Genomic DNA, 15595 nt, shown 5'->3' with positions numbered 1-15595 from the left:
GAGCTTAGCGCGCCAACCGGCGAGGAACTTTTTGTAGCGTTCAAGTATTGGATGAAAGTTATTCGGTGGCAGGCGAATGGGAGACAAGGAGATGCCCAGGTAAATTTGAGGGAAAGAAGAAACGTAACGGTCTAGGATGTTTGCGATGGTGGTCGCGCTAGATTGGTCAATGTGTAAGGGTACAAAGCTTGTTTTAGTTAAGTTGATGGTGAGGCCACTTGAGAGAGCAAATTCCTTGAGGAGGGCTTTGAGGGATGAAGTAGCTGAAGGTGAAGCGGCTGCGACGATTAGAGTATTGTCGAAAATTGAAGCGTCGTAGCTGGTAGATGAGTAAAAATTACGTGACATAGATACTCGGTATGTAGATTGTGCGATATAAGTTGTTGAAGCAGACCAACTACCATAATGAAGAGATAGGGGTAGAAAGGATCACCTTGAGGAAGCCGATTCTTACAGTTGATCCATGCATCTAGAACTCCATTTTAGTAGGATCACTGTTTTTGCCATTGGAGATAATATCGTGTATCCAACCTTTGAGCTTTCTTTTGGGTTGGCGCGCGGGGGGCCGGGGGGGGGGGCTTATATTGTAGGAGCTTTGCTACCGAGGCCTTGGAAAGTGAGTGAAAAGCTTTTTGAAAGTCTAATTTATTACCAGCATGAGTGCTTTGCTAGAGTGGCAACAACTAGTAAGATCCGCAAGGATATACAAAATTTCCAGCAATGTTCATGCTAGATATGAAACTCCGTTCCATTTGTGGTATTACAATGAACCTCTTGGCATGTTCTTTGTAGCTGCTGGATGTTGCGGAGAAAGGAAGAGGGAGGTGATGACAACAACCATGGCCGAGAAAAGTGATGTTAGTATATTTGATTGATTACAAGATGCCATTAAACACACAAGTGAGCTGAAGTTTTACCCATTTGTTCTTGATCTATTCTGAGCAGTGAAATTGTAGTCTGGGAGCCGAAACGAAAAGCTGTTGCCATACAGTAGTACTCCCTCCGTTCCAAAATAGATGACCCAACTTTGTACTAAAGTTAGTACAAAGTTGAGTCATTTATTTTGGAACGGAGGGAGTAGTAGTTTTCTTTTTACAGTACTCCCTCCATCCATCTATATAAGGCCTAACCCTAAATTTCATTTTTCCATCTATACAAGGCCAAATGAGCTAACCGATGTGTCTCCCTTTTAATTCTCTCTTGCAAGTCGTGTGTGGTCCATTTCTCGTGAAAATGCGCTGGCCGCCACATTGATTTGCTTGCATGCATAGCGCCACCATATTTCCAATGGAGCAGCTAGCTCTATCTTTCAGCCAGTGCATGCATCATTTGAGGAGTTATGATTGGGCATGCATGTAGAGAACGGAAGAGATAAATTTGCATGCGGGGGATTAAGTGAGGGAGGCCAGCGGCTAGGCATTTAAAAGAGGCCGCCTGCAAGATTTACACGGGACCCAAAATTTGGTTTGCCTGCGATTCGGTTGGTCAAATACTACTTTCAAAATCTGCTCCTCATTTTGCGCACATGCCTTGATACGAGAGGTTCAAAAGTTAGGCCCTATATAGATGGAAGGAGGGAGTATGTGAGTTGCAGTAGAAGTAGGTGTGCTGGGGCCGCTGCCGGACAGAAGTCAAGTCGCCTCTCCAGTAAATTGTTCAAGACAACCTGGCCTTCCCTGGGCCGACGGCGAGGACGCTGGTGACTGGACATCCGGGCTCCACCATGTGTCGACCCAAAATATACGCGGATTCTCTACCGGCACAACCATGTCACCAATCATCAATCAAAAAAGAAACAAAAAAGAAAACAAAAGAGCTCTACAGGCGCCGGCTCGACCTACCACTCGTCCCCCCGCGCCCACTTCCCAAATCGCCCCAGGCCCCAAGCTCCGCTCCTCCCCCCGTACTCGAACCCAAATTCTACTCGTAGCGTAGCAAAGCTATTTGAATCAGTGCGACGCGAGGCTGCTGCCTGCTGCCTGCTGGACTGCTGGTGCCTGCTCCCCTCTCCCCCCATTCCCCAATTCGCCGCGAGGCCCGCATGGAGGACCTCGCCACCGCACCGCCACCGCGGCACCGGGCGCGGAGGCACCGGAGGAAGGCGTCGGACTCGGCCACGTACGGGGACGTGTTCGGCGGGGGCCCGCGGTTCGCGCCCCCTCTCGCAGGGGCTCCGGCGGACTACGCGGACGTGTTCGGCGGCGTCGCGGCCTCCTGCTCCATCCCGTACCTCGACCTGCCCCCGGCGTCAGCGGGGAGCGACGGCGGCGCGGGGAGGTACGGTGAGATCTTCACGCGGGCCGGCTTCGGGGAGTACGCGGCGCCGTACGAGGACATGTTCGCGGAGCCGGAGGGAATGCCGGACGAGATCGAGTCATGGAGCGGGAGCTCGAGGTATGGATTCTGTGCTCATTCTTGGAATTTTGCGTTTCTTCTTCTCTATGACCCTCGCTGTGCTACTGTTGCGTGCCCTGTGTTTTGGGGATAAGAATGCTGGCCTTCCACGCCATTTTTAGGCCCTGTTTGATCGTGGTTTAGAGGCGACGAGCCGTGGGGTGGACACTGGACACCATAAAGCCATTCCTCGTGTATCCCAGAATGTTTCCTACGCGATATATGACGCGTCAATGCCACCGCTTTTTTAGGACAAATGTTGCTATACCTATACACGACCACTTTGTAGCTTTATTTTTCCTTTATAAGATTTTATTCAATTTCTGCTTGTCTTTCGGTGAGTGTGGTGGCATGTCATTTGCGAGCTACGTGTACTATAATGCCTCTGCTGGGTAGAGATGCTAACTTTTGTCACCATTTAAGCTCCATGCATACTGTGGAACTATGCGATTGGATAGTTTAGCTACGCTATATGTACCTCTGTTTGTTTTGGGTGCACTTCTTTTGCAGAAAGGTGATTCCTTTTGGGCCAAGTGGTGCCTTTTCTCGTCACCTTTCCAGTTGGTTTGAACTAGAAGAATTTGGGTGGTTACGCACAAACCATAACTCCACCTTCAGATCTTATTTCAGATGCTGCTGTTCAGGGCTTATTTCTAGTATAATCAGTCACATGCGTGGTACGTGTACTTGTTGCTAGGAATTTTCTGTGAGACGTTCGTCTCAGTGATGGTCACTTATGAATTAAAAGTTACTATATGGAGACTACAATTTCACGGAAAGATATTATCAGATTGGAAATAGCACATGATTCCTAAGGAAACATTTATCTATCAGATCTATTCATGTAGTGTATTCACCCCTTTTTCCACCAAATTCTCCCCTTACTGCTCCTGCATTTTATTTGCGATTCACCGCCTAATTTAGCAGTAGTTCCGTGGTAAAATGTGACTGACTTCCTTTGTCTATTTTGAGCAAGGGCCTCACATATTTGTGGTACTAGTCAACTTATGAAGGTTTGCCACTTGGGAATTTGTTGGATCTTCCAAAATACAAATGCTTGTCTCTTAACTCCCATGCCATGAATATCCACTTTAACTTGCTGAAGGTAACCAACTGCCACCAAGCTGATTCATAGACTAATAGGGTGCCTTTAGCATTTTGGCGAGTGGTGACTCTTAAAGGTGCTTTTGCTTGGCCATTTCTAATTCTCTTCACATATGAACTAATTGGTAACCTCTCTCTTAAAGCCATGAAGGAATATCAAACTTTATTCCTTTTTTAGAATAAATATCAAACTTTATTCTGTTTCTTCTATAGGACAAAACAAATATGCCAAGTTGGCCTTTAATGTGAGATTAAGTTGGTTAGAATTTGCTTGGGCAGTCCACCTTAAAGTGTTTACAGATCTTAAAGCAAAAGTAGTTATTACTGAGTAGGAGCAATTTTCACTAATGGCATTGAAGAGAAGCTTGTCCAACATCGTCTGAGATGGTTTGGGCATATTTAGCGCAGGCCTCCAGAAGCTCCAGTGCATAGCGGCCGGCTAAAGCGTGTGGATAACGTCAAGAGAGGTCGGGGTAGACCGAATTTGACATGGGAGGAGTTCGTAAAGAGAGATCTGAAGGATTGGAGTATCACCAAAGAACTAGCCTTGGACAGGGGTGCGTGGAAGCTTGCTATCCATGTGCCAGAACCATGAATTGGTCGCGAGATCTTATGGGTTTCACCTCTAGCCTACCCCAACTTGTTTGGGATTAACGGCTTTGTTGTTGTTGTTGTTGTTGTTGGCAAGCGGCTTGATTATTCGGCTTCTATCGGAAATCCCACATCCCCTGGCCTTTTCATACCCCCTTTTTGTGTAAATTAGTAATGCTTGGACCAGGCCAATCATACTTGCTTTCCATATATAGATCTTGTAATTTGACACACAGTGCAAATTCTTTCTTACATTTGTTAGTTCATGATTGCCCATGTGTGTGGATGAACTCCATCGACTACTACTCATGCATAGAGCCTACAGCCAACAATCAGCTCCATGTGGTCCATGGAAGCACGTAGATTTAATGGAAGCACACTGTTAGTGTTGAATTGCTGCCCGGGCCCAGATATCACATCATCTGTGTCATCTTTTGAGTTTTGATTTAAACAAGCAGGATTTCCCCCTGCAAAACAACAAATAAGCAGGATTTTATTTCCTGAAATCTGATCTTGACAGGGCTTCAAAATCAATGTGAAACCATTACTTGTGGATTTGACCCTGTTCATTATTAACCATTTTTGCTGTAAGATCAATCCTTCAACTGTTACCGAGGTCGAGTGCAGAAGTTAAATCCTTTGTTTTCATTTAAGCAGCATGTGTTATGCATGTGGCATACCTGACAACTTGCTTTGCGAATGTTGTGTTGTCATCATCTTCTTTACATTTGTTTGACAGAAGCTTGTTTCCATTACTATTGGAAAAAGCGAATGCACACGCTTTGTTTCTGACTCATTCTTCATTATTTTCAATTCTACAGATCATCAATCAGAAAAGAATCTGCTGAAATGGATTCTGAGCCATCTCTACTCTATCAACACTATCCAAATGTGGTCTATGACCAACAGTTTGATGAGGAACAGTTTTCTCCAATCTCCTTTCCTCCAGATGGTGAACAACAGTTCAACATGTCATATAATAAGGCAACCAGGGGAAGGCTAGATGATCTAGTTGAAATGACTACTTGCATGGTGGAGCCTTCAATAAGTTACGTGGTTGACTCTTGCAATTTGTCAAATGATTCAGCAACGAATCATGTTCCAGTAATGGACAATGGTGCACTTGCTAATGGTGAAGATAAGGAGATGAGCCCACCACCACTCCCTGCAAGCGGTGATTCTGTAGCTGATGAGAAGCAGCATATTTCTCCATGCCTTCCCATTTATGAAAATCATTATGAAGATAAAAAGGATCACAGGAGCTCTAGCACTCATTCAGCATCAAGTGAGGAGAGCAATGGCGCAACTGCTAATGATGAAAATAAGGAGACTAGCCCACCACAACTCCCTGTAAATGGTGATGCTGTAACGGATGAGAAGCAACATATCTCAACCTGTCTTCTCAATTCTGAAAATCTCCATGAAGATGAAAAGGACCACAAGAGATCTAGCACTCATTCAGCATCAAGTGAGGAAGTACCTTCCCCAGACTATCCATTCTTAAGGATGTCCAACACCCACATTCAAACACCGCCCATCAATGTACAACCACCATCAATCCTACCATCTAATTTTCTTAATAAGAAGGAAAGTAAATCTAACAGAGATTCTGAGGGCAATCCTAACTCTGCTGCTGCTGATGCTATAAAGGAAGCAACGGATGTGAAGCAAAATATCTCAACTTGTCTTCTCAATTCTGAAAATCTCTATGAAGATGAAAAGGACCACAAGAGATCTAGCACTCATTCAGCATCAAGTGAGGAAGTGCCTTCCCCCGACTATCCATTCTTAAGGGTGTCCAACACCCATATTCAAACACCGCCCATCAAAGTACAGCCACCATCAATCCTACCATATAATTTTCTTAATAACAAGGAAAGTAAATCTGACAGAGATTCTGAGGTCAATCCTAACTCTGCTGCTGCTGATGCTATAAAGGAAGCAATGGATTTTGCTGAAGCGAGGTTAAAAGCTGCAAAAGAACTGATGGAGAGAAAAGGGGACAGTTTTAAACTTCGGAAGAGGCCAGGTCATCATAGAGGCACAAAATCGACAGAAATCAAGGAAGATAAGAGTCCTGAAGAGGTGAATATATTTGAAGAGAAGCTGACCTCAAGAAAGTTAGCAGAAGAGGAAAACTATGAGAATCTAAGTTTCCTGGATAAACACAGAGGCAGTAGTGCAGTTAAGATAGCTGACTGTTATCAAGACGGAAAAGGGGTTCTATCTCCAGGGAAGCCTCAGCAGATAATACAAAGTGACAGTAAAGTTGATCAACTAGGCAAGTGGGCATCAGATGCTGAATTCTACGATCTGGTTAGCCATCATCGGAAATCTGCAACTAGCACAGCTGCATGTGAAGGTGATAATGGTCCGACAACAAATCCCTTCACTAAGCATGGCCATTCTGAGAAAGTAAAAGAAGGGGTTAATGCAGGTGATTTGGAAAGAGATGGGAAATTGTTGTGTTGTAATGAAATAACAGAGCTGGGAACGTTACATGTAAATCTTATAGCAGATGATATAGCTGCTCTAGTGGTTGAACATGAGGCTCCTACAGCTCCTGAAGGTTCACTATGGGAGGAAAGGGTGGTATACCAAGAAACAAACGATTCTCATATCAAAGAACATGTAGGGCAAAGCAATTCTCCAAAAGGTCATGATGATGATGGGATATTTGAGGCTTCATGTATGAATGGCATACCTCCAAAGCTGCATGTTGTTCCAGATACATCCAGTTTGTCTTTGAAGGTTTGTATACCGGTAGGTCATGCCAATGGTAACCAAAATTGTTCTGATGCTAGTACTGAAGAAACTCCACCAGTAGGAAAATATGACAAAGAAAACAACAATAAAGAGGGACTTGAGATTCCATGTGCTGATGAGACACTTTGCACTTCCGCAAGGAATCAAATATCAGATGAACATCCGGAAGTTCCTATCATTGATGAAATTGAGACGATTCAAGCGAAAGTAGCCACATTAGAAGAGCCTGCAGAATATTACGAAGACCAGTGGTCCCCAAAGCTGTCAAATACAGTTCACAGGGAGGCTAAAACTTATGAGGAAGACAAGATGTTCAGTTTTGTTGATGAAGCATGCCTGCAAAGTGAACAAGAAAAAATAACTGAACTACCTTCAGAAACGCTCATCTATAAAGAAATGGAGAGATTTGTAATTGAGGAGAAAGAAAGCCTGCATGAAGATTCCCAAGATGAAGATGTATACTGGGATGCGGGATCTCCTGAAAAGGAAACTAGTGTTACTTCTGATACCGATGCTGATGAAAATGACGAAGCAGAGGTGCTGAATGTATTTGTGGCAGACAGTGACTTGATGGAAAACAATGTTAGAACATGTGCTACTTCTGCCAAACACTCAGATCAACTCCCAGAATCTCAGGAGTCATTATTGGAACCTCAAGAGTTGGCAAACAATATGGATACAATTGAGGATTTTGTATCCCATGGTAACGGAAAAGAAGCAAAGAATACCTTGTTAGGGAACAGTGAGCTGGTGGAAAAAACGTTAAACCATGATACGGTGGAAGGCCAGACATCCACGGAAACTGGTGCCACCAGAGGACTAAATGATGTATATGCAGAAATAATTGCAAAGAATAATAGGGTGGGTAATGTACTTCATTCTGGAGCTGAAGTTATCACCGATGATTACAATAATTATACCACATGTTCTAAAGATATGCATGCTTCATTCTCAGAAGCATGCGCTAGCATGCATCACTTGCCTCAAAATGCTGAATCTATTTCTGCTCTGACGTCTGAAGAAAGCATATCTTTCCTTGTAAATCTTGAAGAGAACTGCATAAAAGCAGATAGTGAATATTCGACAATAAGAGACACAGCGTTACAAGGGAAAAAGACAGGCGGCAAAAGTGAAGGAGATGGCAAAGACAAAATATCGAGTGTAAATTTGAAGGATCAGCAATCTTTTGGAGAGGGTAGTGCATCAAAGTTTGTTCAGAAATCAAGAAAAGAGACCTCTGATGCCCAGAGAATTGAAGGGAGAGATGATATAAGAAAGGCAGAAATTGAAATTGAAAAGGATGTCTCCCTAAGACCAGATAAAGATAAAGAAAGGGAATACAAAATGGAAAAAGAACAAAGTAAGGAGAAACCAATTAGAGAACTAGAAGAAGAGAAGGAGAGGGAGAGGGAGCGGGCAAAAGATAGGCTTGCTGTTCAGAGGGCTACCAGAGAAGCTCATGAGAGGGCATTCGCTGAGGCTCGTACAAAGGCTGAAAGAATAGCATTAGAAAGGATTACCTCTTCACGACAAAGAGCGTCTGCAGAAGCACGAGTTAAAGAGAAGGCAAGTGATGAGGCAGTTGCAGAGAAGGCTTCTAGAGAAGCTAGAATAAAAGTGGAACGTGCAGCAGTTGAGAGAGCAACTGCAGAAGCTCGAGAGAGGGCAATTGAAAAGGCAAAGGCTGCTGCAGATGCTAAGGAGCGAATAGAAAAGGCCAGGGTCCCATTCAAAGATAGTTTTAAGGCTACTAATCAGGTAACTGATGTTGTTACAAAAGACTTTTTGGCACAGCTACCAAACTATTTTTTTTATTTACTCTAAGCAGCTACTAATGATGCCCTAAGTAATTTCTCATCCTTGGTCTTGATGCTGGATAATAAATAGGACACACAATTTCAGAAGACAGCTTCTAACGACCATGGAAGAAGCACAGATTCTTGTAATCAAGGTACTGCTGATATCCAGAAGTGTTTCTAACCTTTTTCCCTGTATAAGGGGGGACAATTTTTGTCATGTCATCGTAACCTTTTCCTGTAATATTTTTTACAGTATGTTATGTGATGATGATTTGTGGGAACTTTATGTTCTTTGCCTTATTTGAATGTTTTGGCATTTATTTACAGCAACTGAGTTTGAATCAGCGCTAAGACACAAAGCAAGATCGGAGAGGCACCAACGGACAGCTGAACGAGCGGTATACTCAGATGTTTTGTTTTCTCCTTCACTTGTTAGTCTTGACATCTATTGGTAGTTTCATCATCACCAATTTTCAGGAAAAAGCTCTAGCCGAAAAGAATATGCGGGACATGCTGGCTCAGAGGGAGCAAACAGAAAAACACGTAAGACAATAAGTTATCACTCACCAGGAAGGCAAACATATTGCACTGTTTCTTAATAGTCTTTTCTTCTGCAATCTGGTGTTCATATATCTTTGATACAGAGATTGGCTGAATTCCTTGATCCTGAAGTCAAGAGATGGTCAAATGGAAAGGAAGGAAATCTACGAGCATTGCTCTCTACGTTGCAATATGTACGTATTTTGACTTACATGACTTCTGTTTCAACCATTTTTCTTTGTTGCTTATAAATTTTGCTGAGCCTTGTATACCTTTCGCATGTCCATTTTCAGTTTTAGAATATATATTACTTTTGACTTCCAATAAATTCTGTGCTAAATTGATTTCAGGAAATTTAAGAAATGACTTTGAGAGTTGGGAGCTTCCACTTATTACTCAGTTACAGAAATGATCAGCTTAAGAAATGACTCAAAACATCCACAACACAACTCTCTAAAGTCAACTTCTGTAATTCCACTTTTTATGGAATTATACCTAACAGTTTCCTTTACATGCTTATGCTGTTACAGTAGTACCAGAAAGTACTGTAATGCACTAAGCATAACTGATTAACCACATAAGCTGAAAGGAAAATATGAAAATCAAACATCGTAACATTCTTGCAATTTAATTTATTTTTGGGTAAATGGTAGAAAATATTGAGTTTATCAATCAGTATGGGACACTGTAAATCCATGATGAAAACACAAGAAGTTCTAGACAACTCAATTCAGTAAATTTTGAATTTAGTTGGGTTTGGAATTATTGCACAATACAAAGAAACACTATCACAGAAATCTGGTACGGAATCTCCTTCAGCTAAAATAATATGTTACCCGAAAACTATGGAGTAACAGTTTGGTCGTGGAATATATGTATACATATCCACTTATCCAGTTTATCCAGAAGATAGATGTCTAAACCGGGAAGGCTGTGTATGGTGAGTAGTCGAGAGCTTTAGAGGACAGTTTTCCAGTTTGTTATAGCTTTTAGAAGTCTATTCTGAACATATATTACCCAATGCATGAAAGATATTACAGTAGATGCCAAGTTTAATCAAATTTACAAACCATTTAATTTTTATGGTATGATTTATTAATATTTTATTTGTTGCTTTCCTTTTGTCTGCTTCATTTCTTTCCTACTTATAAAGATTAGAGTTGGTGGTAAGTTCACATGTGGGTCGAACAACCTTCACAATAAATAGATACACTCTTCCCCACATGCCAATCTAGCAAGGTGTAATTTGGTTTACTCGAAAACATTGTATGCTAGCTTAGATGAGTTTTGGCAGTTGGCACGACTGGCATTGGTAGTGGGTGGTAGGAACCGGATCCCTACCAGGGCGTGGTCTCAGGTTGTAGGGGTGGAAGGAGGGATGGCATGGAGGAAGGCGTGGTCGCCGGCGCTGGGGCGCCGTCGTTGCGTGCGCGCTCGCGAGAGAGAGGGCGCAGGAGGCGGCGGCTAGGGTTAGGTCTCCCGGCTCCCTTCAGGAAGCCGAGCAAATATGATTGCTTCTGCTTAACTTGAAACGAGTCTTTACATGATTTTATATAATCTTCAAATACGATAACTGGGCTAAGCCCCTAATAACGATAAGATAACTGGGCCAGGCCCCTAACTGCCTGGGCTGTAGTATATGCCGGTCATAACATCTCTCCCCGCCTGCACAAACAGCTCGTCCTCGAGCTGGAAGGCGGGGAAACGCTTGCGGAACTACTCGGGGTGATTAACGGGCGCCAAACACCTCCGTGTCAGCTGGGGCGGGCAGGTCGCCGAGCCCGGCGGCGGCGGCGTCCTCCTCAATGTAGTCAGCAGTCTCTAGGTAGAAGAGTCGCGGGCAGACGTGGCCGGGCACGTAGGGCTCGTCGCAGTTGAAGCACAACCCTTGGCGGTGACGCTTGAGTTGCTTGGCCACGGAAGCCTGAGCAAGCCGACCCTGCGCGGGAACTTCCGGCTAGGGCGGCAGCCCAGCGGCCTGGGGCGGTGATGCCTGTTGCATGGCCACAACGCGGTGCTCGAACGCGCGGGCGTAGTACATGGCCGTCTGGAGATCTTGTGGCCCGCGCATCTCCACGTCCACGCGGATGTGGTCCGGTAGGCCGCCGACGAAGAGCTCAGCTCGCTGACGAGCCGAAACGCCGGGGGCGTGGCACGCCAGTGCCTGGAAGCGGTCGGCGAAGTCTTGCACTGTGGTGAGGAACGGAAGGCGCCCAAGCTTCGCCAGACGGCTCCCGCGTATAGGAGGGCGGGGACCGAAGCGCAAGAGGCACAGATCGTGGAAACGCTCCCATGGCGGCATGCCGCCCTCGTCCTGCTCGAGGGCGTAACACCACATCTGGGCGGTGCCGCGTAGATGATAGGAGGCGATCCAGGTGCGGCCGGACGCGAGCGTGCGCTGCCCCCTAAAAAATTGGTCGCATTGGTCGAGCCAATTCATGGGGTCGACGGTGCCGTCGTAGGTCGCGAACTCCGGCTTGGAGAATCTCGGCGGTGGCTGGGCGTGGACGACGGGCGGGTATGTGTCATCCGCGCGGAACAGCGAGGGCGACGGCGCCGAGTGTGCGGGCTGCAGAGTACCGCCATGGAAAAGGGGCCTGTCCACACCATCGTAGGGACCCGCGGCACCTGAGGACCCGCCGAACTGCATGGTCGGGGGCGGCGCCGGCGGTGACATCACGTGCGGCTGTCTTGAGGCCATCGTATAGACCGACTCGATGGACCCGGCGAGCCAGGCCGGTAGCGGAGATGGCGACGGGGGGAAACAGACCTGGTGGATGGGCACCCCGGGCGCCGTCAACGGAAGGCCCGGCCCTGAGATCGCCGGTGGCGGCGGCTGCTGCGGCAGCGGCATGATGGATGCGACGGAAGTCGCCGGTGGTGGCGGCTGCCACGGGAGTTGCTGCGGCCCCGTGATGGTGGTGACGGGGGGCGGGCGGCGGCAGCCCATAGTGCCCCGCGAGGAAGGTGCAGATGCCCTGGACCGCCTGAGTCAGGTCCCGGAGCGCCGCTGTTATCTCCTCCGAGGTGAGCACGGCGGGGGCGGGCGCGGGTGGCGTCCAGGCGGCGGAGGAGACCGGCCCGGTCAGGGACGGCGTGCTGGCCACGGTGGTCATTGGCGACGAGGATGCGATCGGCAGCGGGAGGGAGGGGGTGGGTGGTGGCGCGGACATGATCAAGCCTGAGACACCTGATACCGGATTGGTAGGAATCGGGTCCCTGCCAGGGCGTGGTCTTAGGTTGTAGGGGTGGAAGGAGGGATGGCGTGGAGGAAGGCGTGGTCGCTGGGGCGCCGCCGCCGTTGCGAGAGAGAGAGAGAGAGAGAGAGAGAGAGAGAGAGGGAGGGAGGGAGGGGGGGGGGGGGGGGGGGGGGGGGGAGGGTACATGAGTTTATATAATCTCCAAATACGATAACTGGGCTAAGCCCCTAATAACGATAAGATAAACTGGGGCGCCGCGGAAGCCTGGGCTGTAGTATATGCCGGTCATGACAGTGGGAGACAGCAGGAGGTAATTGGGTGATGTGAGACAAAAGGAGGGGGGTTCGGGAGGGCTCTGTTGCTGTTGTCTTTGTAGGTTTGCTGGCCCCACCCGTCAGAATAGAGAGGAAAAAGCATGGGAGATGAGTGAATGGGGCTCCAATCTTTACAAGTAACTGATAAATTGTACGTGCTTTGCAGGTCATCAGATACATAATAGCATTAAAAAATACAATCCCGATATTAATTTCCTTTCCTGCGAATCATATTGGACAAGATCCAACTCTATCCCAACTTTTTTCATGGAACGGAGGCAAAAGCTTTGCCTCATCTCATTAATTAAGGAGTAAGACAATGTTTTTAAGGTTACAGGACGACGCAGGTCCGAACAAAAGGGATCACTCTCCCGGAATTAAATCGCCCAAGAATCTAGCCCCGGCAACAAGTCTTCGCCTCATCCTTAATCGTCGCAGCCACTCTCGTAGGATGGGAAGCTTTGGAATGGAACACCCTAGCGTTCCTCTCGTTTCAAATCTCCCAACATATGAGCATCTGTAAACACTTGTTGGCTTTCCTGGAGTAGCCTGGCCTACCCTCATTAGATCTCCACCATTGCTTGATTGTCTGAAGGTTGCTCCAGCTAGGAGTCACCGATTGTATTCCCAGCCAATTGTAAATTATGTTCCAAACTCTGATAGTGAATCCACATTTGAACATCAGGTGAGCAGCGGTTTCAGGTTCTCTTTTGCAAAGTTGGCAAAGACCGTAGTTTGGTCTCTGTCCGCCGTCCAAATCCTATCTTGAAAAATAAGCCATGAGAAGAATTTAATCTTAGGTGGAATTCAGACCTTCCAAACCATATGTGGCATCTCTGAATTGATCAAACTGGCAAACTGCATCCGGTAAGCGGTGGCGGCAGAATAGCATCCATCGGCAGTGAACTTCCAAATGGATGCCATCACTGGTACCCGACGAAAGGTGGACCTCTTGGCATTTGGACCAAAGGTCGAAGAATTGCTGGATGCGGGCAACGGAGAGTCCACCTTACAGGTTTATGTGCCTGACCCAGTCATTATTCTGCAAGGACTTGGCAACGCAGGAATTGGTGTGCTTGGAAAGGGCGAAGATGCCCGGAGCAATGTCTTTAGGCTTTGGTCCATGGAGCCAGGGAGAGTGCCAGTAACTTGCGGTCATGCTGTCCCCAATGGTTATCATCATCGCGGCATAGAATAAGTATTTGTCTTCATCATCACAAGGTATTTCAAGGCCAACCCAAGCCCTCTGTGGGTCCACCCAAGCAAACCAGAGCCATCGCAGCCTGAGCACGCAGGTAAACTTGTCAAGATCCAGGATATCCAATCCGCCAAGATTTGTAGGGCGACAAACCGTTCTCCAATTCACCTTGCATTTGCCGCCCGAAACCTGATCAGTACCCGCCCATAGAAAAGCCCGCTGAATCTTGGTGATACTTTCTTTGGTGCCCGGTAGCACATCAAGCGCGGTGATGTGGTAAATCACAAGTGATGTCAAGACCGATTTGACAAGTGCGGATCGACCTGCCGAGTTGATGTTGTTACCTTGCCAGGGGGGGGGGGGGGGCTTGGCCGCCACTTTGTCCACAAGGAACTGACAATCTGTCTTCTTCAGACTATGTGTGGAGAGTGGAAGGCCCAAATAACGCAAGGGATCCTCTAGAATCCAGGTTGTTCTGTCTCTTCTTTTAATTAGAGAATCAGCTAAGCATGGGGAAAGACGCTTCTAGAATACATGAGATGATACAGTGGGAGTTCAATTAGAACACAGTGGCATAATTCTATGTGTTGAAACTTTGTCCAACGGATGATAATGCTCGGATTTGCCATCTCTCAACCGTTGGATGCAGCATATGTAACGGCTAATATTTGAAGTTATTGTCACACTATATAGTGTTATAGAATAAAGGAAAGGTTACCCATGCATGAAAGGTATTAGAAGCACAGTTGAATCAAATTTACAAACCATTTAATTTTCATGTTATCATCTGTAAATCTGACTTGTTGTTCATCTGTTTATCTGCTTCATTTGGAGAAAAATCTTCTCATGGATGTAATTACTTGAATTCACTCATGCTTGAGCAATTCTGTACTTTATCATTTATGCAGTGATACCAAATTTGAATTACTCTGGCTGAATTAAACTACCCATAGTCAAATCACTATATCTAAAAGCTTTCCTGAAAAAGTCACTTTTAATCCTTTTCTTGTGGGCAGATACTTGGTTCAGACAGTGGCTGGCAGTCAGTTCCCCTCACAGATCTCATTACAGCTGCTGCCGTGAAGAAAGCATACAGGAAGGCAACCCTTTGTGTCCATCCTGATAAATTACAACAAAGGGGTGCTACAATTAGACAAAAGTACATCTGTGAGAAGGTGTTTGATCTTCTTAAGGTGCGTTTGTTGTTAAGATGTACTACTGCATAAAGTTGAAAACCACATGCGGACTTTTTCATGAACGCCAAACTAGTAAAAACCTGGAATTTTATGTTTAATGGAGGCTATGATTTGATGTGTGATTACTTATTGCAATAATCGAGACTAAATCATCGTGCTTCCGTTGTGCAGGAAGCTTGGAACAAGTTCAATTCTGCAGAGCGCTAAGAGGGGAGATAGGCAGTGGTGCTCATTCTTTTCTTTTCCTGGGAGAACAGGAAATTAGGTTAATATCTATATAGCCATATCATCAATCGTTTAGAGAGATGTAAATATGTGGTTCTGGGGAACAAATTTTGACCATCATTCTACCAGATTAATAATTAAATAATAGAGCATCCTTTGTTCTCTATCCCATGAAAAACAGCAACATTCAGCCCAAGTAAAGGCGTAAATGTTACCACCTCCGATCCATAATAATAAGTGTCAGCAGTTTTGAAGCCTGGTTCAAAAC

At 45.9% G+C, this 15595-nt stretch overlaps 1 protein-coding gene across 2 annotated transcripts; it reads left to right on the top strand.

Annotated features, from left to right (window-relative positions):
• Positions 1–1815: 1815 nt before the first annotated feature.
• On the top strand, positions 1816–15493 carry LOC123061556 (uncharacterized). Of its 2 annotated transcripts, none has more exons than XM_044484714.1 (8): positions 1816–2394; positions 4911–8613; positions 8743–8806; positions 8982–9052; positions 9132–9197; positions 9299–9388; positions 14923–15099; positions 15274–15493. In XM_044484714.1, exons 1-8 carry the CDS (start codon positions 2042–2044, stop codon positions 15307–15309), a joined length of 4560 nt encoding a protein of 1519 aa, XP_044340649.1. In that variant the 5' UTR covers positions 1816–2041; the 3' UTR covers positions 15310–15493. The 2 variants fall into 2 exon arrangements, with proteins under 2 accessions (XP_044340649.1, XP_044340650.1); XM_044484715.1 differs by lacking the exon at positions 1816–2394 and adding an exon at positions 3195–3499.
• The last annotated feature ends 102 nt before the right edge of the window (positions 15494–15595 follow it).

Source organism: Triticum aestivum, chromosome 3A, assembly GCF_018294505.1.
Source record: "Triticum aestivum cultivar Chinese Spring chromosome 3A, IWGSC CS RefSeq v2.1, whole genome shotgun sequence".
NCBI classification, from domain to species: domain Eukaryota; kingdom Viridiplantae; phylum Streptophyta; class Magnoliopsida; order Poales; family Poaceae; genus Triticum; species Triticum aestivum.
Note: the sequence above shows the minus strand (reverse complement) of the source record. Positions and strands in the feature narration are given on the sequence as shown.